The sequence below is a fragment of the Ornithorhynchus anatinus genome, chromosome 16, assembly GCF_004115215.2.
Source record: "Ornithorhynchus anatinus isolate Pmale09 chromosome 16, mOrnAna1.pri.v4, whole genome shotgun sequence".
NCBI classification, from domain to species: domain Eukaryota; kingdom Metazoa; phylum Chordata; class Mammalia; order Monotremata; family Ornithorhynchidae; genus Ornithorhynchus; species Ornithorhynchus anatinus.
In genome coordinates this window covers 3,486,967-3,512,245 of record NC_041743.1, presented here as the reverse complement: position 1 = coordinate 3,512,245, position 25,279 = coordinate 3,486,967, and the positions used below count along the sequence as shown (strand labels likewise).

The window sequence follows — 25,279 nt, the reverse complement described above, 5'->3', positions numbered from 1 at the left end:
GATCTGGGGACGCTGGGGCCCAGCCCGCCCCCGACCGCTTCATCACCTCTGCGGGTCCCGGCTCGGGGTCCCGGCTCGGCGGGTCCCGTCCGCCTCGCGGCCCGTGCTCGGCCCGTCAGCCCCCACGGCCGAGGAGACACAGTGGTATGTTCCCATTTCCCGTGCCGTGAGGAAACGGGACGCCGGAAGCGGCGGGGTCCCGGGGCTTCCTCCTCCTCCGACCGGAGAGGTCGCGTTTCTCCGCCAGGTTCCCCCTCTTCCCCCCGCCCCACAGGTGGCCTCGATTCCGGTCTCCCGATCCCCCGGCCCCAGGGTCGGGTCGTCCTGCCCCGGGCGGCTGTGGCCCGACGGAAGCGGGAGGGCTGGCTGGCGGGGCCCCGCGGGAAGGACGGGGAAGGCAGAGGGGACCGGGTCTCGGCCGGTCCTTCCCTGCGGCCCCGCTCCTCGCCCCAAGCCCCCGAGAGCTGGTCGGGCACGGGGCTGCGTCTGGAGGGGAGAGGGGGCTGGAGGAATCCTGGTCCGCAGCGCCCACCGGGACCGGGTGGGAGGGGAGGTGGGCGGCGGGGCCACGTGCCGCAGGTGAGGAGCCCGTCTGGGAGCCTCGAGGCTACCGAGCGCCGGGGGAGAGGCGGCCTCCATGCCACCGGCTGGGAGCCCGAGGTCTGAGCGGGGCAGCCCGGCGCCTGCCGCCGGTCTGACCGGGCCCGGCTCCCGCCGGCACCGCACCTCGCCGGAGGGGAGGCCCCGGCGAGACGCGGCGGGTTGGCCCGGCCCGCCCGGGTCCTCTGTCTTGGCTACGAAATAACCACAGGACACGAAGCAGCGGTGGAAAAAAGATGTATTAAAATATTCTCCAGAGTACACCTGACGTGGGAGAAGAAAAAGAAATAGATGCCGGGAGGCCCCTGGGTGGCGGGGGTCCTGCCCGGCCGGGCGCAGTGCCGGGGCCCGCGAGGCGCGGGGCTTCGAGTGGGGCACGTCTCTGGGGCTTTCGGCGGGGTGAAGCCCAAGGCCAACCCCAAGGCGACCCCCACTGAGGCCCGCGTGGACCCGGACGGGGGTCAGGCCGGCGGGGGGGGGGGGGTCCCCGGGGCCGGGGAACGAGCATCCCTGCTCCCAGGGGCCGCTTCCTGTCAGTGCCGGGATGCCAGCCCGGGTGAGGTGGGGGACTGGATGGGAGGAGGGGGCCCGGAGGGCGGGGCGGGCGTCTCGGAGCCCACGCCCAGGGTGCACCCTCCGCAAGATGTGGCACGGGGCCTGGACTCTCCAGTCGCCGTCACGCCTCCCGCAGCCCCCCGGCTTGGCCTTCTCGCTCTCTCCGCGCCCCCGCCCCCGCCGCCCACATCCCGGCCTCTCGACAGCCCCAGCGGGAGCCCGAAGCGCTCAGGGAAAGAACGCCGGTGTCCGCCGAGGGTCCGTCCCGGCCGCCCCGCCCCTCCCGGCCGCCTCGCCGGCACGGCCGGGGCTCCGGCCTCCAGAGGAAACGGGCCGGGAGAGTCCGGTCGGGTCCCGGTGGGCGGCCGGGGTTTCGTCTCCACCGGGAGGACCCGAGCCCGGCACGGGCCTTCTCCGCCGCCAAAGCCGCTTGAGCCCTCGGGAAGACGAGGGCCGCGTCCGTCCGGATAGCTCGCGATCCGCCCGGCCCCTCCGGGGAGACGGAGCCACCCGCGTCCCGAGGCCGACGGTTGGAAGAGCCCCTCGACCGGCCTGACCGACGCCCACGGACCCGACGACTTACAACCGGAGTGCCCGTCACCCGACTTGCAGCCCCGGCCTCTAAACGACGCTTGGGTTAAATAGAACATTTATAAATACGATTCATACACACGGATCACCCTCCGGCCCACGGGGATCGCCCCCGCGTCGGTCCCGGCTTCTGTCTCCGAGGCCGCGGGGTGGTCTTCCGGGTCCCCTTCTCTTGGAACGATTCCAGCCGGAACTCGGGTTCGGGGGTCCGGTGGGGGAGAGGGGCGGGGAGGGAGGCGCTCTCAATTTTTCCGGATGTCGGCGTACACCACCGACTCTGACTTGTTGATCTTGTTGCTGTGTTGGCCTCCGGAGTGGTCTAGCTGCGCGTATATGACTGGGCCCTGGGGGCGGAAGGAGACGCCGGTTAGAGGGCCGGGAGAGCCGAGGGTCGGGGAGGAAGGCCCGCCTCGGGAGGCCGAGAGGAGCGTCTCTCCGACGGGGCCCGGGAGGCCCGGTGGTTTCCGCCGACCTGGTTGGAGTGGCCGGGATCGCGCTCTCAAAGCTTCGTCGACAAGACGGCCCCTCCCGGCGTCACCCCGTCCTGTCCCGGGCTCTCTCCCCCACTTCCCGCCACCCCCGCTAACCCCCCCCCCCCCCAGGGGGCCCGGAAGGCTCCTCGTCGCCACCGTCGGCCTGCTCCGACGGACCCTCCCCAGACCCGGTCCAAGAAACGGTCCCGGCGCCGCTCCCGCCCGATCCCGCCGGAGGGATACGGGGTCCCCGTTCTCAAACCGGGATCGCCGCGGGAGGGTGGCTAGAGTCAGACGGGAGACCCCCGGGGGGCCCCCGGAGCACGAAGGGAAGACCGTCCGGGTTGAGGCTGGAGGGCGTGGGCAGCCGGTCGCCCGGGGCCCAACCCCACCCCGTCACGGCCGCGGGATCGGGGCTGCCCACGTCGCTCGGGTTCAGAGAGACCCAGCATGGGGGTCTTTTTGCCCGCTGTTTGAAGCCCGCCCCTCCCAGGGCCACCCCCGCACCCGGAACGCCAACGTGGCACCTACGTCTCCGACACCTGATGGGCCGGAGAATCCACGAGAGGCTGGGCCACTTATTATTCTCTATTCCCGGCACAAGTCAGTAGGTGCTTCATAAAGCCCATCTCTACCACCGCTACTAACTACCACCTACGGCGCGAAGAGCATCTAGAGAAGCAGCGTGGCCCGGTGGGAACGGCACAGGCCCGGGAGTTTCTACCACTCACTCGTCATATGACCGCGGGCGAGTCGCTTCACTTCTCTGGGCCTCGATTCCCTCACCCGCAAAACGGAGATCCAATCCCCGTTCTCCCGCCTCCGAAGACCGTGAGCCCCACGCGGGACCCGATGATCTTCTATCTGCCCCAGGGCTCGGTACGGCGCCTTCCACATCGGGAGCGCTTAACAAATCCCAGTCATTACGCCGAGCGGTGATCCCGCAGCTCCGGGGTTACAGAACAGCGGCTTCTCGGCCCCGCCGAGTGAATCCGCGGATACCGGCGGGGAAGGTGGAGAGGAGCGGTCCCGGTCCGTCCGCCGCGGGCTTACGGATCCTGACCCGGGCCTGGGCTCTGCTCGAGACTCCCGCCGCGCTCTCGGCCACCACGGTGCTGGGGCCCGACCGTCAGCTGGGCTGTTTTCAGACCCGACGACGACTCCCTGTGACTGTTCAAGAGAGCCCCTAAAGCACTCTCCCCCCGGTCCCGGCGCCCCCCCTTCGCTAGCGGCACCGGTCTCCCCTTCGGCCTTCTGTCACCAACCCTCGGTACCACAGACCCATTTATGGGAGCTATTCCAACCCTTCGTATTTTCCAACTGATGCATTTTATGCTTCAGCCGTGCCCTAGTTCGTGTCCGGATCCTAGGACACATTGGGCAACTGAGAACGATCGAGGAGTCCTGGGTTCTAACCGTCCCTGCCACCTCAGCGGCCTTGGGCATTTTACATCGCACTCTGCCTCAGTTTACACACCTATGCAGTGGAGCTAATTAACCTGCCTCCGGAGACCCCCCCCCCCCGAGAGGACTTTCCGTAAAGGCCTCAGGCTCCTCGGAATGAAGAGGTCCCACGGAGTCATGTGATATTGTGGCGTTTGGGGCTACCGCTTGAGCTGTCCTTGGCTTTCGGCAAAGACGCTACGGGCGGCGAGAGCTCATTCACATGGGAGACAGACTGGAAAAATCATCAAGTGACCGGTGCTCCCTTCCTCGCCGTGAGCACAGACAGCTCGGCCCTTGCGGGGCCAAGACACCCGCCCCGCCCGGGGCCTCTCCGATCCCGAGCCTGCCTTCCGGCGAAGTCCGCCCGCCCGCCAGGTTGAGCTTTCATTCAATAGTATTTATTTATTGAGCGCTTACTATGTGCAGAGCACTGTACTAAGCGCTCGGGATGAACAAGTCGGCAACAGATAGAGACGGTCCCTGCCGTTTGACGGGCTTACGGTCTGATCGGGGGAGACGGACAGACGAGAACGATGGCGATAAACAGCGTCAACAGCTTTCTGAAGCAGTGTGGCCGAATGGAAAGAGCACAGGTCTGGGGGTCAGAGGACCTGGGTTCTAATATGTGTGACCTCGGGCAAATCGCTTCACTTCTCTGTGCCTCGGTGACCTCATCTGTAAAACGGGGACTGAGGCTGTGAGCCTCACGTGGGTCAGGAATGGCGCCCGACCTGATAACCTTGTATCTACCTCATCCACTGGGGTAGATACAAGATAATAATAATAATAATAGTATTTAAGTGCCAGGCACTGTTCTAAGCACCGGTGCGGATACAAGCAAATCAATTTGGGCGCGGTCCCCGTTCCACATAGGGCTCACGGTCTTAATCTCCATTTTTACCGACAAGGGAACTGAGGGCCCAGAGAAGTGAAGTGACTTGTCCAAAGTCACCCAACAGACAAGTGGCGGAGCCGGGATGAGAACCCAGGTCCTCCTGACTCCCGGGCACAGGTTTTAATCACTGGGCCCCGCTGCTGCTGCTTAGTGCGAGACAAAAGCCATTTGGAGTGCTGGAGGCTTCCCGTCAGTCAATCCGCAAATTAGAGTAAATATTCCATCTGGGCGCAGAGCCATCGACTGCCATACGAGTCCAGACTTGGGAACGATCAGACAGGTGGAATTCCACTGGAGACTTCCCATCACCACAGACTTCATTCCTGCCCCCCTTAGGTGTGGGGGGGGGGGAGGGAGGGGGTGTGATTCAACACCACGGCACTGATCTTCGCCATCATCCCTAGGGTCGATCTGGAGAGCCAGGCCTGCATAAGGTGCCTGGGTTTAGAGGGGCTGATGTTAAGGGAAGCATTTCATACCTTGGGTGAGGAGGGAAACTCCGGTTCCGTGCCCCCTCGAGGAAAAGTTTTCCGAAAGATAACGTCCTGTCTTAAAGCGGAGCTGGGCCTTCTCACGTAATCCCGGCCCTTTTATTCTCCCGGAGTTGGCGGGAGGCGGCTCCTCCTCACGAGGCCCGGACCCACTCGCTGCCAAACCTCAGCGAGTCTCGGGCGGCTCCGGGGACAACGGCCCCGAGCTCCACGGGCTTGGCGGCGTTCCCCGGGCAAGCCCTCGGACCGAGATTTCTCCGGCTGAATGGTCGCTGGTCTCCCTCCTACTCAGGCTGTGAGCCCTCGGGGGGAGACCTGATTATCTTCTCTCTACCTCAGCACTCAGTACAGTGTCTGGTACACAGTAAGCGCTTCCCAACACCGCAATTATCATATCATCGCTCACACCCAAATCGTGACGATTCAAATGCTCTGGCTCTGGATCCCACCCTCTCCGATTCATGCTCGATGGGGTTTGATCCTCCTGGGGGGCAGGGGCGTCGGCCTGGGTCTTCCCACACCCTCCACGCTTGGTGGGTCCTCAGACGCTAACCCGACGGAAGGAAACGAAGGGAACGAAGCCATCTCACCCGCCCTCTGTGGCCCACAGAGTGTTCCGTTAGCGGGCCTCCCAAGACAAGAGAACGGGCTCCAGAGGCCTACTCGACCCATTTTATAAATGGGAAAGTCTGTACATTTCCTATTAGGAACCCCCGCCAACATTTCCCGAGACTTCGGGCAGAGCTCCGGTGAGCCTTTTAGGGAGGATTTTCTCCCAGGTCCCAAATGCCCTAGCAGTTGGCATCGCGCCCCAAAGACGGGCACATGGGAGTGAGCTTATCCATAAGAGAGCTCAAGACGCTTTCTTCTCCACTTCCCGGAACGCTTCGCATTTCCTATCTTCCTCTGACCTCTCTCTCTCTCAGCTTGTTCGTTTCCTTCAAACAACCCAGGGTGTCTTTACCACCCAGTTGTGTTCCACCACCCCCCACCACCGTGGGTATTTTAACTTACTTAACCTATTTACCGAATGCTCATCTCCTCCAAAAGGCCTTCCCTGACCGAGCCCTCCTTTCCTCCCCTCCCACTCCCTTCTGCGTCACCCTGACTTGCTCCCTTTATTCGTAAGACCCCACGGCACTTATACCCATATCTGTCATTGATTTATTTCTATTAATGTCTGTCTCCCCTTTCAGACAGGCAGCCCGATGTGGGCAGGGAATGGGCCCTCTCTACTGTTCTACTGTCCCCTCCTGAGAGCTCAGTACAGTGCTCTGCACGCAGTGAGCGCTCAAATACGATCGACCGACTGAGTCGGCAAGCACGTCGAGCAGGCACATCTGGAGAGCGATTCGGAGTTTTCCAAATCGTCTCCGAGGAGAGGCGAATCTTACAAAAAGAAAAAGGTCCCCGCCACCGGCACGAGCCAATCCTCAGGGTTCCAACTGGGCCGCGGGAGTTCCCGGGCCGTGAATGGGGATTCCGGGAAACGTGCCCGCTGCCGGCCGGTCCTTCCCGCCCCTCTTGCTCCGAAACGCGCCCCGTCTCCCTCCACCTAGACCGTCCCAGCCCGCGGCTCCGTCTCCTCCTCGCCGGGGGGACGGGTCGGGGAGGGGGGCGGGGGTCTCGAAAGAACAGCGTCAAGCGCAAAGCTGCAAGCGAAGACCTGTTACCTGGTGCGATCCAGCGGGCAGGCTGTTTACTAGCCCCTCTGTGTCGGAGGGAGATTTCCGCGGAGCCTGCTTAACCGGTGACATCAAACTCTCTGAGGTGCTGCGGCTGGCGAGGTGGAAGAGTGTGGTGGACAGTGTGTTCAGAGGATGGCCCAAAAATTAAAATAAATGGAAACAAAAAAGTACAAGTGATGGCACAGTGAAGCGGCAGACGTGCGAAACAAAAACAGTTGGACAATGGAATCGCAGACAGTGAGACCACTATACATAACACACACAATCCCAAAGCCCTCGGGCATATGTCCACACTCTCGCATGCTCTCTCTCTAAGCCCTCAGGCCCCTTCTACCTGGCCCACACCCTCAGATTCCTGAGACCGGAAGGCCCGGCCCATTCCCCCGCCTCCGCCGGGCGCGGTGAATCTCCAGCTTTCTGCCACGACGGCCCGGGCCTTCCTTCCGCAAACCTCTCTGCCGGTTCCTGGGTTGAGGGGGCCGGGCGAGGCCTCCAGAACCATCCGAGGAGCCCGACGGTGACAGGCCCCCCGCGGTGACCAGCTGCCTCCCCCTTCTTCCGCCCGCATCCTGCCCGCCTCAAAAGCGACATCCGCGAATCTCGGTCTCTTCCCCGCCCGCCTCATCCCCTTTACTGCGGCCTTCTCCGTCTCGCTTTGCCCCAGCGGCCCGACCCCCCACGCCCCCACCCGGTACCGGGGCCGACACACAGGAAACATAGGAGACCACGAACGATGACAATGACTTCAGGAAAAAAAAACAAAAACGAAAAATGGGGAAAAAACACACGGAGGCCCCTCCCAAGAAGCTGAGCCGTTGGAGGTCCTGAGCGCGGTGGTTTGGAGGACGCACACGCTGACTTTCAAACAGCCCGACGACGCTCCGCAGAGGTCGGGATAAAGGGAACGGAGGACGGGGAGATGAACGTGCCTCACCGTTAGAGGGGTCTCCTCCTCAGTAAGAATCCTATTTTAGGGAGCTCACGTTTCCCCTCGCCTCCCCCAGCCCCGGAAAACGCCCTCCGGAAGATCCCAACCGTCTCGCGAGGGAGAACGGGCCAGGGGATGAAAATAAGGAAACGACACAATCGACGGGGCTCTGAACACCGCCGAGCCCCTTCCGCTGAGCCGTCGGGACTCCTCGGGCGCTGCCCCCCCCGCCGAGCCCCCCGCCAAATCCAAGCCGGGTCTCCTCGAGTATGCTCTCCGGGGCGCCCCGGCCCCTTCGAAAGCAGCGAATTGGGCACGGACCACAGTTGCGTCGGGTGAGCTCGGAGCTAGCCGGTTAGTAGCGAGCGGGCGCGAGGAAGCGGGGGCGAAGGAGACGGGTCGAGACACATGGGGCGGCCGGGGCCGCAGCGATTAGTTACCATGGAGTCTAGTGGGAGTGGTAGAAGAGACCCAGGCCTGTAACGGTCTCATTCCGCCGGGCTACTCAGTGGCTCTGTAAGACGTGGAGGATAGAGAAGGATGTGATCCCGGTGCGCTCCGGCGGAAGGGTCGGTGGGGAGAAAAAGCAGAAGTCAGCAGAGACGCGCCCACTCCCGGTGCCGTGCAGGGTCGGTTCTGGGGGCCGGGAACTCGCCTCCCGCCCTCCCGCCCCGCGGCGAGAACCATTAGGGCCGCCGGGACTCCCACGACGCCCGTCCCGCCCCGAGGAGCTTGGCGTGGCCTTCCCGGGCCCAGCCTGGCCGCCGTCCCCCTGCGGAGATTAGTGCAAGACCCATGCGGTTAACGGGAAGACGGTCACTCTTGTCACGCCAAACTCTTGCGGACACACACGGTCGCCGGCCTTACCGGGTGGATTCTAAAGGGCAACCACATTCACTAGCGCTTCAGCTGGAGTGTGGAGGGAGGGGGGACAAGGATGGAAAGGGGAGAAGAGATCCTTCCGTTAGATACTGACTCTCGAGCTCGGGTCTGGCGGCGTTGAAGGTGATTAAAAAACATCCCAGACCGAAGAAGCCAGGAAGAGGAAATCCTACCTTCTCTTCCTTTTCCGCGCCAATCCTTAGCATCTCCCAGACCCGGAATCGGCAGTTCGATGCCCCCCCCCCCCCCACCCGGTCTTTAGTTAGGGAGCGGGGGACGGGGTTCGGACGAGGGGAGAGAGCGTCCGGTTAGGGGAGAGCACTCCAAGGGGGGCAGACCCGAGGCGACCGAACTTGCGGTACTCGAACGGCACGACTTTGGCCCACCGGCGCTCCCGGGTCCCACGAGAGTCTAACCGCGCTACCGCCGGAGGGCCAGAGGCGTCTCTGGGCCGAGAAGTCAGACGGCCGCACGGCGGGCCTAACTCCGAAGCCACCGGTGGGGTTTCGGTCTGGGGGGCGAACCAACACACCGCTCCGGCATCCCGAGGGCAACACCGCCACGTCCCAGTCCGGAAGCCCCGGGGGGGAATCCGCCGCCGCCCTCCCGGGTCCGAGCGTTTCGGCCCTGGCTCTTACCCGGTGTAATCTCTCTTATTGTTCCTCTTGTGGGAGCAGACGGCCAGGACGGTCACGATGAGCAGCGTGAAGCCCAGGACCACGGCGGTCACTATGCCCACCACCTCCCAGATGGGGAAGTTCTTCTGCTTCTCGGGCAGGTTCTCTGGAGGGCAGGGACAGAGCAGGACGCACCTTTCAGACGCGCGGAGGGAGGGGAGACGGCGGGCTGGGCCGCCCCCACCGGCCTGGATCTCCCCTTCCCCGGGAGGCCCGGGGACCTCCAGCTCCGACGGGGGAGGAGGCTACCCCAGCAGCCCCCGTCTGGGTCGCCACGGCCCCCGACGGCTCCCCACGGGCCTCGGACCCGACCCTCAGGTTTCCGGTCGGGGGACGGGGGGATCCCAAACGGTGGCTCTCCGGCCTACGCGCTCCCTGAAGCCCGGCCCCTACCCAGACTCCTGCCTGTTTGTCGCCCCCGGGCTCAAAATGAAAAACCGGCCCCTCTGTTCAGTGTGGCGAGGTCCGAGACGGCGATGGGGAGGGGGTGCCCAGACCCGTAGGGCGGGAGGGGAGGGGGAAAGCCACCCTGGCACCAGTTCCCCCAGCCTCTCCCTGCGCCGCTGGGGTCCTCTGAACTGGGAAGTGAGATGGGACAAGGCAGCATGGCCTAGTGGATAGAGTCCGGCCCTGAGAGTCAGAAGGACCCGGGTTCTAGTCCCGGCTCTGTGACCTTGGGCAAGTCACTTCATTTCTCTGAGCCTCCGTTACCTCATCTGTAAAATGGGGATTAAGACCGGGAGTCCCATGTGGGACATGAACTGTATCCAATCTGATTTTCTACCCCAGTGCTTAGAACAGTGCCTGGCACATAGTAAGGGCCTAATTAATGTCCGTCTCCCCCTCTAGACTGGAAGCTCATTACGGGCAGGGAACGTGTCTGCTTATTCTCTTGTACTGTACTCACCCAAGCACTCAGAACAGTGATCTGCACATAGGAAGCACTCAATAAATACCACTGATTAACAAATGCCATTAATAATAATAATAAAAATACTGCTAATGATAGCATTTGTTAAGTGCTTACTATGTGCCAAATTAAGCGCTGGGGCGGGGGGTACAAGGTCATCATGTTGTCCCATATGGGGCTCACAGTCTTAATCCCCATTTCCCAGGTGAGGTAACCAAGGCCCAGGGAAGTGAAGTGACCTGCCCAAAGTCACACGGCTGACAAGCGGCAGAGCCAGGACTAGAACCCATGACCTCTGACTCCCAAGCCTGGGCTCTTTCCACGGAGCCATGCTGTTTCTCTAAAAAAAAAAAAAAAAAAAAAAGGTAGAAATGTTTTGACACCTATGGGGAGAGATAGGGAGGGAGAGGGCTAGGAACTTTTACTTTATTTTTGTACTCTAATCTAATTTCTATTTCTCTCTTTCTCTCTCACACACACACACCAGCATGGCTTAGTAGAAAGAGTCCGGGCTTGGGAGTCAGCGGACCGGGTTCTAATCCCGGCTCCACCACGTCTGTGTGACCTTGGGCAAGTCACTTTACTTCTCTGTGCCTCAGTTTCCGCATCTGCAAAAATGGGGACTAAGACAGTGAGCCCCACCTGGGACAACCTGATGACCTCATTTCCACCCCAGCGCTTAGAATAGTGCTTGGCACATAGTGAGCGCTTAACCGATACCATAATATTGTTATTACTATCATCAAATCAGCGTGGCTTAGTAGATAAGGCACAGGCCTGGGAGGCGGAGGGGTTCTAATCCCAGCTCTGCCTCTCGTCTGCTACGTGACCTTGGGCAAGCCACTCAACTTCTCTGTGCCACAGTTACCTCATCTTTAAAAATGGGGATTAAGCCCGTGAGCCCCACCTGGGACAGCCTGATTGCCTCGTATCTTCCCCAGCGCTTAATCGATGCTGGGCTCACAGTAGGCACTTAACAAATACCAGCATCATTATTATTATCATCGTCATCCTGGGGCCCGAGTCAGCCTACAGTCTAGCAGGGGAGACGGTCCCCAAATCACTCCAGAAGGGAAGAGAACGGGATCGGAGAGGTTCTCCGTCCCGAAGGGCGAGCAAGGCTTGCCAGAGCCCCGGCTCTCCGGGGAAATCCCTTTACCTTTCTTCACCACGAGGAGCCGGATGTGGCCCGGCTGGGACACGATGTCGGGCGGGTTCTTGGCATCGCAGATGTAGGTGCCGTTGTGCTTGAACTGGACTTTCTTTATGTTGATGGACAGGTCGTTCTTGTTGATGTTGCCGGCCCAGGTGACCCTGCCCGCGAAGAGGGGGTAATCCCCCAGGTACACCTTCTCTTGGGAGTAGTGGAAAAACTACCATCGGACGGCGGGGGAGAAGAAGTAAACGAGAGACGTTCTCAACACACCGGTGCTTCGCCCCAGCCGAGATGGGGCAGGTTCTCCCAAGCTTCCGGGACAATACCGGACCGTCCCTTCCCGGCCCCGAAGTCGCCCCCGTCCCGCTTTTTATGTTTTTAATAGCATCTGTTAGGCCCTTAATGTGCCGGGCGATGTACTAAGCGCCGGGGTCGACACATGCCGATCGGGTCGGGCTCGGTCCCTGTCCCGACACGGGGCTCCTAGTCTTGATCCTCATTTTCCAGATGAGGTCACCGAGGCCCAGAGACGGGAAGCGACTTGCCCGAGGTCACACGGCAGACAAGTGAGCCCGCTGTGGGCAGGGGTCGGCTCCCTTTGTTGTTTAACTGTCACGGTGATCGGAGAAACACCAGCGGCTCCGGGAGGCTGAGCTAGCCGGCGGAAACCTCACCTCCTCCTACTCGTCACCCACCGAGGTCACGGAGGCAATGGGCGGGGAGGAGGGAGAGGATGGGGCTTCGAGTCACGTCCCGGTGGTGAGTTAGGTACTTCTGGGAGGGGCATGAACCCTTCCGGCCGGGAAGGACAACTGAATGCCACACTGTTTTGAGAACACAAACGCCTCCATAGAGAATTTGGGGCGGGGGGGTGGGGAGGACCCCAAATCAAAGGGATACCTCGCTTCCGCTCCTTAGATAGATGTCACCCAGAGTTTCACACGCCCCTGGTCTTCACTGGCGGACGGATGAGAGTTCGGGTGTGACTACGGGACCTGGTTCTCTCCGGAATTCTACCCAAAACAGTGTGGCCTAGCGGATGGAGCCCGGCCCCGGGAGTCTGAGGGTCATGGGCTCTAATCCCAGCTCTGCCACTTGTCTGCCGTGGGGCCTTGGGCAAGGCATTTCACTTCTCTGTGCCTCGGTTACCTCATCTATAAAATGGGGATGAAGAACGTGAGCCCCGTGTGGGAAGGGGACTGTGTCCGACCTGATCTGTTTGCATCCATCCCGGCACTTAGTACAGCGCCTGGCACACAGTAAGTGCTTAAGAAATACCCTTTTTAATAATTCTTATCATTACCCACGAGCATCTGAGGGAACACACACGTTCCCATGCCCGCTGGGGGTTGGGGAAGGAAAAGGTTCCACATCCTCAGCCCCTCCCAAGCTCAATGTCCTCAGGGGGAGGGGGCGGCAATGAGGAAACCAAATGAGAGCCCCCCTCCAGAGAGAAGGACTCACCTCTTCCTCCCTTCTGGAGCCCCGCCAACCCTCGGCAACATCTACCTGAGATGAGCGGTGGCCGGAAGGCTCGGGGGCATGCCTCCGGTTTGGGGGCAACGTCCCAAGGGGATGCCCGGAACAGCGTCAGAAGGCTTGACGGGCTAGGCCTCGTCTCCTGATTGAGGACCCGACGGCTCCCGGGCCTCGAGGCTCGCCGGGGCCGGCGGGAGAGATCCCACACGGATCAGAGATTTACAGAGATGCTCGGGCCGTGGCTACTGCCGGGACCCCCTCGTGGACGGCTGCCCCTTCCTATGAGCGAGACATCCCCCGCCCCCGTCCCGTCCCCTCCCACGCCCCCGACGTCCGGGCCCTCTTTGCGCAGAAGGTGCCGCGTCACCCTGGATCCCATTCTTCCGCTTCCCGGACCGGCCGCGCCCCGGGGAGTCGGTGGGGGCAGGGGCGGGTGGGAGGAGGGAGAGCCACGCTAATGGATCCTACCTCCGTCTCAGGGGCGGCCTATGCCAGCTGGGTGCACCGAGAACCGCAGACCCGGTCTATCCTCGAGGGAAAAAGGGCCGGGACCAGGGCCCAGAGGGTAAACCTGCCCTCTGCCCGGACGAGGAGGTTCGGTGGCTTCTTTCCCGGCAATCCCTCTCTTCGGGGGCACGGTTCCCCAGGCACCACCCCCCTACCCCAGCCCCGCAGAAGATCGGCCGGCGCCGGTCCGAAAGACGGACGTGCGAGCCGAAAAACCCGCGTTCGGATCCCGGCTCCGCCCCGACCGGCTGTGTGATCTTGGCCGAGTCACTTAACTTCTCTGGGCCTCCGTTTCCCCATCATCGGAATGGGGATCAAAAGCCAGCTTCCCCTCCCTCTTAGACTCGGAGGCCCGGGTGGGTCAGGGACCCTGATCGGATTGCGTTGTATCCGCCCCAGCGCTCAGCGCACAGTTGGCGCTTAATAGATGCCATCGTTATTAACTTCGAGATGGCCCTGGGATCCGGCTGGAATCCCCTTCAGCCGCCCGTCCCGGGGAAGACGCGGCGACCCGGGGCACCACGTCCTTACCGACACGGGGTAGTGCTGGCCCTCTGCCAGGAAGCTCCAGGAGAACGAGGTGGAGTTGGTGACCACATTTTCAGATTTGAAGGTGCACTCGAGCTTCACCTGCGTGCCGTTGGCCGCGAAGACCTCCGCCGGGGTGAACACTTCCAACGCCAACACCCGGGTGGTTCCTGGCAAGGCACAGGAGGGTAAAAATGGACAGGTCCGCGAGGCCTCGCTGGACCCACCTGCCCCGGCTCCAACCGAGACGGGACCCGACCGACCGATTGGCAAAGAGAAGAAAGAATTCACCCTGGGGCGATCAACCCGCGTCCGTTTCCCACTGGGAGGCCTGGTGAAAAGAGGCCGGGCCCGGGAGTCAGAGGACCCGGGTTCTAATCCCGGATCCGCCTTCAGCGTGACCCTGGGCAAGTCATCAGTTTCCTCATCTGTGAAATGGAGATTCGATACCCGTTCTCCCCCCAGGTTAGATCGTGAGCCCCGTGTGGGGCGGGGACCGGATCCGACCTGCTTAGCTTGTAGCGACCCCGGCGCTTACACTCTGTGCCTCAGTCACCTCATCTGTAAAATGGGGATTAAGACCGTGAGGCTCACGTGGGACAACCTGATTACCCTGTATCTGCCCCAGCGCTAAAAACAGTGCTCTGCACATAGTAAGTGCTTAACGAATGCCAACATTATTATTGTTATCATTACACGGTGTGTGACACACAATCAGCGCTTCGCAAATACCATAAAAAAAAAAGACAAACAAAACCCCCGCTCAAGGACTGAAAACACGGAGAGGCTGCCTGATACGTGGCTCCTTACTGGGCAATCAGTCGACGATCAAGAGTATCTACTGAGCGTCTACGGGGTGCCGCACACTAGGAACTCTATACCGGGAACAAACGATGAACCAAACTCTGGCAGAGCCTATCTTAAAGAGGCTCGTTTAAGCTGTACCGTAAGCTCCCACTGGACCGGGAACGCGTCTACCGACTGCCGTGCTGTCCTCTCCCAAGCGTTTAGTACAGTGTCCCGCCCACAATAAGCGCTGAATAGACATCACCGAGAGGGAGTGTGGCCCGGTGGAAAGAGCACCGGCTTGGGAGCCAAAGTCCCGGCTCCTCCCGGGACCGGCCGTCTGATCTTGGGTAAGTCGCTTAACTCCTCCGGGCCTCTGTTTCCTCATCGTTAGACTGGGGATAAAATGCCCGCTTCCTCTCCTTGAAGACCCAGGTGGGAGAGGGATCCTGATCGGATTACACCGTATCCACCCCAGCGCTCAGCAGGCAGTAAGCGATTAATGAACGCCATCGTTATTAACCGCGAGATGCTCCTGAATCCAGCTGGAATTTCCCCTCCCCGTCCTCCCTCCGCCTGCCATATCTACAAACACTTTTAAATGAAACGTCTTGTTGTCTCGTTCTCCTCTTACTCCAAGGGAGGATACAGAAAAATAGTATTTATTTCTTCTTGAGCAAGGACTAGATCTCCCCTCTCTGCTATCTACATAGAGGGCTCGCAGAGGGCGGGGGCGATCTTCCCGTCCGGCAAAACGTTCGGTCCCCTGAATCCCGTTCCCGCTGCCTCTGGTGGCGGACGACATTTGGGTGTTTCCGGGCTCGCTCGTTTTTACTGCCAAGGTCGCCTCTCAGGGGGCGGTTTTGGTGGATCGGGCCTGGCTGCTACCGCGGGATCCGAAAGTCACCAATCAATAGTGTTCTTGGACTGAGAGCAGGAGGAGGAAGGAGTTACCCTTCCCCTCCCCGCACTCAAATTCAGACCGAATCTGAGGAGACCTGCAAGTCTCTGCCCTACTTCTCCGGCCACCGCGGCACACGGGGGGGACTCCCGGGCGCCGGTTCGAGGGAGCCGACAGCCAGGATTTTCTGCCGATGGGGGGTGGTTTATTATTCTAAGAAACAATGGATTATTCTTTGCAGGCCAAGCTTCGGCACAATTTCCCCTTTCAGAAGGGAAATAAACTGAGGCCCTTCGGTGAGGGCGTGGGAGGGCAGGAAAGCGGCCCTGGGGCGTTTCGCCCTAGTCCTAGGACAAAGCGAGGGGTTGACCGGGTTGACCGGGTTGACCGTTTCATTTCAGGAAGCCATCCTTTGTGATTCTCGATAGCCTTACCTGATGGGGAAAGGGAAAGCCCGGACAGGAGCAACCTAGTGTCCTTCGCCCCGGGCGGCCCCTGTACCCAGGAGCCGCTAGAATCTTGTCCCGGGACGGGAGAGGCACGGAGTTGGGAGGTAGCGTGGCCCGGCGGGTAGGGGCCGGGCTTGGGAGTCGGAAAGACCTGGGTTCTAACCCCGCCTCCGCCACTTGCCTGCCGTGTGACTCTAATAATAATAATAATGTTGGTATTTGTTAAGCGCTTACTATGTGCCAAGCACTGTTCTAAGCGCTGGGGTAGACACAGGGGAATCGGGTTGTCCCACGTGAGGCTCACAGTTAATCCCCATTTTACAGATGAGGGAACCGAGGCCCAGAGAAGTGAAGTGACTTGCCCACAGTCACACAGCTGCCAAGTGGCGGAGCCGGGATTCGAACTTATGACCTCTGACTCCCAAGCCCGTGCTCTTTCCACTGAGCCACGCTGCCTCTCTAACTCTGGGCAAGTCACTTCACTTCTCTGTGCCTCCATTCCCTCGGCTGTAAAACGGGGATTAAAGCCGGGAGCGCGTGACCTCCCAGAACGGCAACAGTTCGAATTGAATCCTGGCTTGTGATAACCTTATCATTGCCCACACACAAAGACACACGTGCACACGCTTCTAATAGCCCCAGCATTACAACGGCAGCCAGAACCTCCCATGAAAAGCGAAAACCAAATCATTCAAAGGCAAAAAGCTCCAGCAATGACCACATTTCACTCTCTGTGCTGATGCGAATGCTGTACGAACGGTACGTCACCCGTTCTGTCTCCTTCGATCTATCGACCGTGTTTATACGCTATACGACTGTATTTCTCAATTAGCGATTATCGCTAAATAAATTACTGAGCCCTGTGGGCAGAGTGCTTACGAAAAGGTTGGGAAAGATCAGCACAACAGCGTAGGTAGATATGTTCCCTGCCCACGGGGAGCTGACGGTGAAGAGGGAAACAAAACTCTATCTGATCTTCCGATATCGTGATGGAAGGGTCACTGAAAGACAAGTGATTTCTACTACTCTATCATCAGGACCGATTGCCAGTCTTCTTAAGAGTAAATCTTCGGCCCGAGAGCCTTAACGTCCGTCTCTCCCTCTAGATTGTGAGCTCACTGTGGGCAGGAATGTGTCTGTCTGTTGCTCTTCCAAGGGGCAGTGCCTTGCGCACATTCAAGTGCTCAAAATATATGTTTGAATGAGGACCTGGGTTCTAACCCAGCCCGCTCATTTGCTGGGAGATCTTAGACGAGTCACTTTTCACTTCCCTGGGCCTCAGTTTCCTCATCTGTAAAATAGGGATTTTTATTTTCCCTCCTACGTGCACCCTGGTGGGGCCGGGGACTGTGTCCTGACCTGATTATCTTGCATCGCCCCAATGCTGGGTATATTTGGCACGGTAATAATAATAATAATAATGATGATAGTATTTGTTAAACACTTACTATGTGCGAAGCGCTGTTCTAAGCGCTGGGGGGATACAAAGTGATCAGGTTGTCCCATGTGGGGCTCACAGTCTTCATTCCCATTTTACAGATAAAGTAACTGAGGCACGGAGAAGTTATGTGATGCCCTTAGCGGACAGAGAAGAAGCGTGGCTCAGTGGAAAGAGCAAGGGCTTAGGAGTCAGAAGTCAAGGGTTCCAATCCCGGCTCCGAGACCTGTCAGCTGTGCGACTTTGGGCAAGTCACTTGACCTCTCGGTGCTTCGGTTACCTCATCTGTAAAATGGGGGTTAAGACTGTGAGCTTCACGTGGGACGACCTGATTACCCTGTATCTCCCCCAGCCCTAGAACAGTGCTCGGCACATAGTAAGCGCTTAACAAATACCAACATTATTACAGAGCCCGGGCCTGGGAGTCAGAGGGTCGTGGGTTCCGATGTCAGCTCCACCACTCGTCTGCTGTGTGACCTCGGGCAAGTCACTTTACTTCGCCTTGCCTCAGTCACCTCATCTGTAAAAGGGAGATTGACACCGCGAGCCCCACACGGGACAGGGGGCTGTGACCAACCCGATTTGCCTGTATCCACCCCGGCGCACAGTACAGTGCCTGGCACAGAGTAAGCGCTGAACCAATATCATAATTATCATTATTAACAGAGTGTCCCGGTTAGGCTGCTGCTGCTGATGCAGCGACTCTGATTCCATTTAACAACACTCCTGAAACCACACACCAACGGCTGGAGAGCTAATTATCCCATCCCAAGGTAAAAACTCCCAGTGGATCCCGGTTGGCGGCCACACCCACGCCTCCCGGAGAGCTGAAAATCCAGGGAGAAGGATTGTGCTATCATCAAAATCCCTGCCTGGCTTCCCTGGGGGTGACTAGATCAAGCGTCCCACCCTGGCCCACCGCAGAGCTGGGGAGAGTACAATCTAATCAGTGGTATTTATTGGGAGCTTACGATGTGCAGAGCACTGTAATAAGCGCTGGGGAGAGTACCGGACGACAAAATTGGCGGGCGCCTTCCCTGCCCACAACCAGAGAGACCAAGTGCAGACAGACATCAGTCCCAATTTCAATTACGGATCTATACGTAAGTGCTACGGGGCTGATGGGAGGGGTGAATAAGGGGTGCAGATAGTCTGATTTTCGCCTCTGCCTGCCCCAGACACACCAACGTTATTATTATTATTATTACTCTTCCCAGCAGCGACGACCCTCAAGGGGGTGAGTGTCGTGGGGAGAGGTGTCCCGGTGCCCTTCCGGCCTGGCAGATAACACACACAACGGCCCCACCGCCACCACCCGGGCCGACTGAACACCTCAAAGGTTTCCCTGGAGACCGTAAGGTACCCCAAGGCTGGGGAAAAAATAAAAATGTTGGTATTTGTTAAGCGCTTACTATGGGCAGAGCCCTGGGGTAGATACAGGGTAATCAGATTGCCCCACATGAGGCTCACAGTCTTAATCCTCATTTTACAGATGAGGGAACTGAGGCACAGAGAAGTGAAGTGACTTGCCCACGGTCGCACAGCTGACAAGTGGCAGAGCTCACCAGCAGCAGGGTGCTCGGCCCCCGACCCCAGACGAGGCGGGGTCTTGGGCCGAAGGGGTCCCCGGCCCCCCACCCCAGACTCGGGTGGCCTCTACTCCATCCTAATCCCCCTCGGCTCCTCAGCCGTCTCCGCCACTGTCGACCACCCCCTTCTCCTGGAAACGTTATCCAACCTTGGCTTCGCTGACTCGGTCCCCTCTCCCCGGCGGCTCGCTCTCTCCTTCACAGCCTCCGCCTCTGCCTCCCACCCCCTAAATGTGGGGGTCCCCTTGGAGTCTCCGCCGGCGCCAACTCCCTCGGGGAACTCATTCGTTCCCATGGCTTCAACTACCTCCTCTATGCGGACGATTCCCCAAGCCGCCTCCCCGGCCCTGATCTCTCTCCCCCTCCGCGGTCTCGCATCTCCTCGTGCCTTCCACGCATCTCTACTCGGAAGGGTCAGTTCTTGGCCCTCTTCTGTTCTCCATTTACACTCACTCCCTCGGTGAACTCATTCGCTCTCACGGCTTTGACTACCATCTCTACGCAGCTGACACGCAGATCTACATCTCCGCCCCTGTCCTCTCCCCCTCCCTTCGGGCTCGCATCTCCTCCTGCCTCCGGGACGTCTCCACCTGGATGTCTGCCCGCCACCTAAAACTCAACATGAGCGAGACTGAGCTCCTCATCTTCCCTCCCAAGCCCGGTCCGCTCCCAGACTTCTCCATCACCGTGGATGGCACGACCATCCTTCCCGTCCCGCAGGCCCGCGATCTCGGTGTCATCCTTGACTCGTCCCTCTCGTTCACCCCACACATCCTATCCGTTACCGAGACCTGCCGGTTTCACCTCTACGATATCGCCAAGATCCGCCCTTTCCTCTCCACCCAAATGGCTACCTTACTATTACGGGCTCTCGTCATATCCCGGCTAGACTACCGTGTCGGCCTTCTCTCTGACCTCCCTTCCTCCTCTCTCGCCCCGCTCCGGTCTATTCTTCACTCCGCTGCCCGGCTCATCTTCCCGCAGAAACGATCTGGGCATGTCACTCCCCTTCTTAAACAACTCCGGTGGTTGCCTATCGACCTCCGCTCCAAACAAAAACTCCTCACTCTAGGCTTCGAGGCTCTCCATCACCTTGCCCCTTCCTACCTCTCCTCCCTTCTCTCTTTCTACCGCCCACCCCGCACGCTCCGCTCCTCCGCCGCCCACCTCCTCGCCGTCCCTCGGTCTCGCCTATCCCGCCGTCGACCCCCGGGTCACGTCCTCCCGCGGTCCCGGAACGCCCTCCCTCCTCACCTCCGCCAAACTGATTCTCTTTCCCTCTTCAAAACCTTACTTAAAAATCACCTCCTCCAAGAGGCCTTCCCAGACTGAGCTCCTCTTCCCCCTCTACTCCCTCCGCCATCCCCCCTTTACCTCTCCGCAGCTAAAGCCTCATTTTCCCCTTTTCCCTCTGCTCCTCCACCTCTCCCTTCCCATCCCCACAGCACTGTACCCGTCCGCTCAACTGTATATATTTTCGTTACCCTATTTATTTTGTTAATGAATTGTACATCGCCTTGATTCTATTTAGTTGCCATCGGTTTTTACGAGATGTTCTTCCCCTTGACGCTGTTTACTGCCATTGTTCTCGTCTGTCCGTCTCCCCCGATTAGACTGTAAGCCCGTCAAACGGCAGGGACCGTCTCTATCTGTTGCCGACTTGTTCATCCCAAGCGCTTAGTACAGTGCTCTGCACATAGTAAGCGCTCAATAAATACTATTGAATGAATGAATGTCCCGCCGTCACCTCAGACTTAACATGTCGGAAATGGAAATCTTTACCTTCCCTCCCGCACCCTATCCTCCCCGACTTTCCAATCCCTGCAGACGCCACCACCATCCTTCCTGTCTCGCAGGCCCATAACCTCGGCGTTGTCCTTGACTCCTCTCCCTCATCCCAACCCACATATTCAATGCATCAGTAAAGCCCGTCGGTCCCACCTTCACAACGTGGCTAAAATCTTCCCTCTCCTCTCCATCCAAACCGCTACGACGTTAATCCAGTCACTCCTCTCGCCTTGATTCCCGGATCGGCCTCCTTGCTGACCTCCCCGCCTCCTGTCCCTCCCGTCTCCGGTCCATACTTCGGTCATTTTTCAACAAAAACGTTCAGGCCACGTCTCCCCGTTTCTCAAGAGCAGAAACTCCTCACCCTTGGCTTTAAAACCCTCAATCCCCTTGCCTCCTCCTACCTCACCTAGCTCACTCTCCCACGCCAACCCAACCCACACCCTTCACTCCCCTAATGCCAACCTTCTCGAAGGACCTCGATCTCGCCACCCGTCTCCCACCCACATCCTGCCTCCGGCCTACAATCCCCTCACTCTCGTTGTTTGTGAACCCTAATGATGCTATTTGCAAAGCGCTTACTACGTGTCAAGCCCCGTCCTAGGCGCTGGGGTAGATACGAGGTCATCAGGTTGCCCCACGTGGGGCTCACAGTCTTGGACCCCGTTTTACAGATGAGGTCACTGAGTCCCTGTTGTTCGACGGGACCCTCCCAAGCGCTCAGTGCAGTGTTCTGCACACTGTCAGCGCCCAGTAAATACTCTGGACTGACTGGCTCAGGGGGAAGAGTCCGGGCTTGGGAGTCGGAGGTCACGGGTTCTAACCCCGGCTCCGCCACTCGTCTGCTGCGTGACCTTGGGCAGGTCGCTTCATTTCTCTGGGCCTCGGTTCCCTCCTCTGTAAAAATGGGGAGCCCCACGTGGAACAATCTGATTACCCTGTACGTACCCCAGCGCTTAAACAGTGCTCAACCCATAGTAAGCGTTTAACGAATACCATTAACAAATGCCGTGATAAAAAAAAATGTGGAGCCCCACGTCGGACAATCTGATCGCCCTGTGTCTACCCCGGCGCTTAGAACAGCGTTCAGCACATAGTAAGCGCTTTAACAAATATTCATTCATTTAATAGTATTTATTGAACTCTTACTGTGTGCAAAGCACTGTACCGAGCGCTTGGAATGTACAATTCGGCAACAGAAGTACCATTAACGAATACCATAATTTAAAAAATGTGAGCCCCACGTGGGCCAATTTGATTACCCTGGATCTACCCCAGCGCTTAGAACGGTGCTCGGCACATAGTAAGCGCTTAAATACCATTAACAAATTAACAAAGGAAATGCGAGCCCCAGGTGGGACAATCTGATTATGCACAATCTGCACATAGTAAGCACTCAATAAATACTATTGAATGAATTACCGTGTCTGCCCCAGCGCTTAGAACAGTGCTCGGCCCATAGTAAGCGCTTAACAAGTACCATTAATAAGTGCCATGATTTAAAAAAAATGTGGGCCCCAGGTGGGACCATCCGATTATGCACAATCTGCACCTAGTGAGCGCTCAATAAATACTATTGAATGAATGAATTAGCCTGTGTCTACCCCGGCGCTCAGAACAGTGCTCGGCACATAGTAAGCGCTTAACAAATACCATTAACAAATGCCATGATTTAAAAAACTGTGGGCCCCAGGTGGGACACTCCGATTATGCACAATCTGCACCTAGTGAGCGCTCAATAAACACTACTGAATGAATGAATTAGCCTGTGTCTACCCCAGGGCTTAAAACAGTGCTCGGCCCATAGTAAGCGCTTAACAAGTACCATTAATAAGTGCCATGATTTAAAAAAAAACGTGGGCCCCAGGTGGGACAATCCGATTATGCACAATCTGCACCTAGTGAGCGCTCAATAAATACTACTGAATGAATGAATTAGCCTGTGTCTACCCCGGCGCTCAGAACAGTGCTCGGCCCATAGTAAGCGCTTAACAAGTACCATTAACAAGTGCCATGATTAAAAGAGAAGTGGAGCCCACGTGGGGACAATCCGATTGCCCTGTGCCTACCCCAGCGCTCAGAACAGTGCTCGGCCCATAGTAAGCGCCTAAGGAAAACCATTAGCGAACACCATGATTAAAAAAAAAGTGGAGCCCACGTGGGACACCCTGATTTACCCCGTGTCCCCCAGCGCTCAGAACAGTGCTCGGCCCATAGTAAGCGCTTAACGAAAACCATTAGCGAATACCATGATTAAAGAAAATGTGGACCCCACGTGGGGACAATGTGATTGCCCTGCGTCTACCCCAGCGCTTAGAACAGTGCTCGGCACAGAAGTAAGGGTTTAACAAGTACCATAATAATAATAATTATTATTATTATTAAAGACCCCCCCCCCACGCATGCACGCGAGCCTCCCCCCCCCCGCGCCCCCGCCAGGCCCAGACCCCAGGCGTCGGCCGGGCGGTGGGGGAGGGGAGGGAAGGCGGGCCCCGCGCTCACCGAGCCCCAGCGCCGCCGCCAGGACGCCTCGAAGCCACCGCCATCGCCGGCGAGCCGCGGCCGCCACGGCCATCTCCTCGCCGCCCCGCACCCCGACTCAACGGCCCGACCGCCTCACCGACCCCGCCCCGCCGTTAACCGCCCCCCCGGACCCCCGCGCGCACCGCATTGGCCGGTCCTCCCCGTCCTCCACACCCCATTGGCCCGTCGGGACGTCCATCATCGTCACCTCACACCTCCGGCCGCCAAGCCCCGCCCCCTTTCACCCCCGCCCGCTCGGGGGGGGGGGAAAGCGATGCCGCTGATTGGCCGGGACCCGTTACTTAACCGCCCACCCCTTTTGGACTCTGTCGTCTGTCTCCTCCGTTTGGACAGCGAGCCCGTGCTCTGCACATAGTAAGCGCTCAATAAGTACGATTGAATGAATGAATGAAGAAAGGAGTGAATGAATGCAAGGCCCGACCGCCTCACCGACACCGCCCCGCCATTAACCCCCCTCCTGCCCCCCGCGCGGCCAGCGCGCACCTCATTGGCCAGCCCTCCCCGTCCTCCACACCCCATTGGCCCGTCGGGACGTCCATCATCGTCACCTCACACCTCCGGCCTCCAAGCCCCGCCCCCTTCACCCCCACAACCGGCCGGGGGGGGGGGGGAAAGCGATGCGCTGATTGGCCGGGACCCGTTACTCAACCGCCCACCCCTTTTCGACTCTGTTTATCGTCTGTCTGTCTCCTCCATTTAGACAGCGAGCCCGTGCTCTGCACATAGTAAGCGCTCAATAAGTACGACTGAATGAATGAATGAAGGAAGGAGTGAATGAATGGAAGGCCCGGCCCCCTCATCGCCTGGCCAGCCACCGCCCCGCCATTGATCCCCCTCCCGCCCCCCGCAAGGCCAGCGCGCACCTCATTGGCCAGCCCTCCCCGTTCTCGACACCCGATTGGCCCGTCGGGACGTCCATCATCGTCACCTCACACCTCCAGCCTCCAAGCCCCGCCCCTCCCACCCCTCCCGGCCGGGAGGGGGAAAAAAGCGATGCGCTGATTGGCCGGGACCCGTTACTCCGCCGCCCCCCTTCGACGCAAGCCTCAATCCTCTGGGCGGCCATCACAGGGCCGAGGGAGGCCAGAGGTGGACATTTATTCAATAGTAATAATAATAATAATGTTGGTATTTGTTAAGAGCTTACTTTGTGCAGAGCACTGTTCTAAGCGCTGGGGTAGATACAGGGTCATCAAGTAGTTCCACGTGAGGCTCACAGTCTTCATCCCCATTTTCCAGATGGGGTAACTGAGGCCCAGAGAAGCAAAGTGACTTGCCCCCAGTCACCCAGCTGACAAGTGGCAGAGTCGGGAGTCGAACCCATGACTTCTGACTCCCAAGCCCGTGCTCTTTCCACTGAGCCACGCTGCTTCTCGATAGTATTTGTTGAGTGCTTCCTATGTGCAGGGAACTGTACTAAGCGCTTGAAATAGACAATTCGGCCACAGATAGAGACCATCCCGGCCTAGTAACGGGCTCACAGTCTAAACGGAGTTGTCGGTCACACTGCCTTTTTTATTTTAATGGGCGGGGCCGAGAGTAAATATATTTATGTGTCTATATCTGTGATTCTCTTTATCTTGATGATATTGACGTCAGACTACATTTGTTCTGTTTTGTGGTCTGTCTCCCCCTGTTTAGACTGTGAGCCCGTCGTTGGACAGGGACGGTCCCTATCTGTGGCCGGATTGGACATTCCAAGCGCTTAGTACAGTGCTCTGCATATATTCATTCATTCAACCGTATTTATTGAGCGCTTTTTATGTGCAGAGCACTGTACTAAGCGCTTGGAATGTCCAATCCGGCCACAGATAGGGACCGTCCCTGTCCCAGCACTCAATAAATACAATTGAATGAAGGAAGGAAGTGAAGTAGGAGAAGCAGCGTGGCTCAGTGGAACGAGCACGGGCTTGGGAGTCAGAGGTCATGGGTTCCAATCCCGGTTCTGCCACTTGTCAGCTGTGTGACTTTGGGCAAA

General features: G+C 58.8%; 1 protein-coding gene across 2 annotated transcripts; it reads right to left on the bottom strand.

The window, feature by feature from the left end:
• Positions 1-821: 821 nt before the first annotated feature.
• On the bottom strand, positions 822-23,381 carry MPZL1 (myelin protein zero like 1). Of its 2 annotated transcripts, XM_029080885.2 has the most exons (6): positions 23,260-23,381; positions 13,810-13,976; positions 11,296-11,509; positions 9,188-9,332; positions 6,725-6,830; positions 822-2,090 (listed from the first exon to the last, which is right to left on the bottom strand). In XM_029080885.2, the coding sequence occupies exons 1-6, from the start codon at positions 23,330-23,332 to the stop codon at positions 1,989-1,991; spliced, it is 807 nt and encodes a 268-aa protein (XP_028936718.1). In that variant the 5' UTR covers positions 23,333-23,381; the 3' UTR covers positions 822-1,988. The 2 variants fall into 2 exon arrangements, with proteins under 2 accessions (XP_028936718.1, XP_028936719.1); XM_029080886.2 differs by lacking the exon at positions 6,725-6,830 and having other exon boundaries at positions 1,970-2,090; positions 23,260-23,380.
• Positions 23,382-25,279: the final 1,898 nt, after the last annotated feature.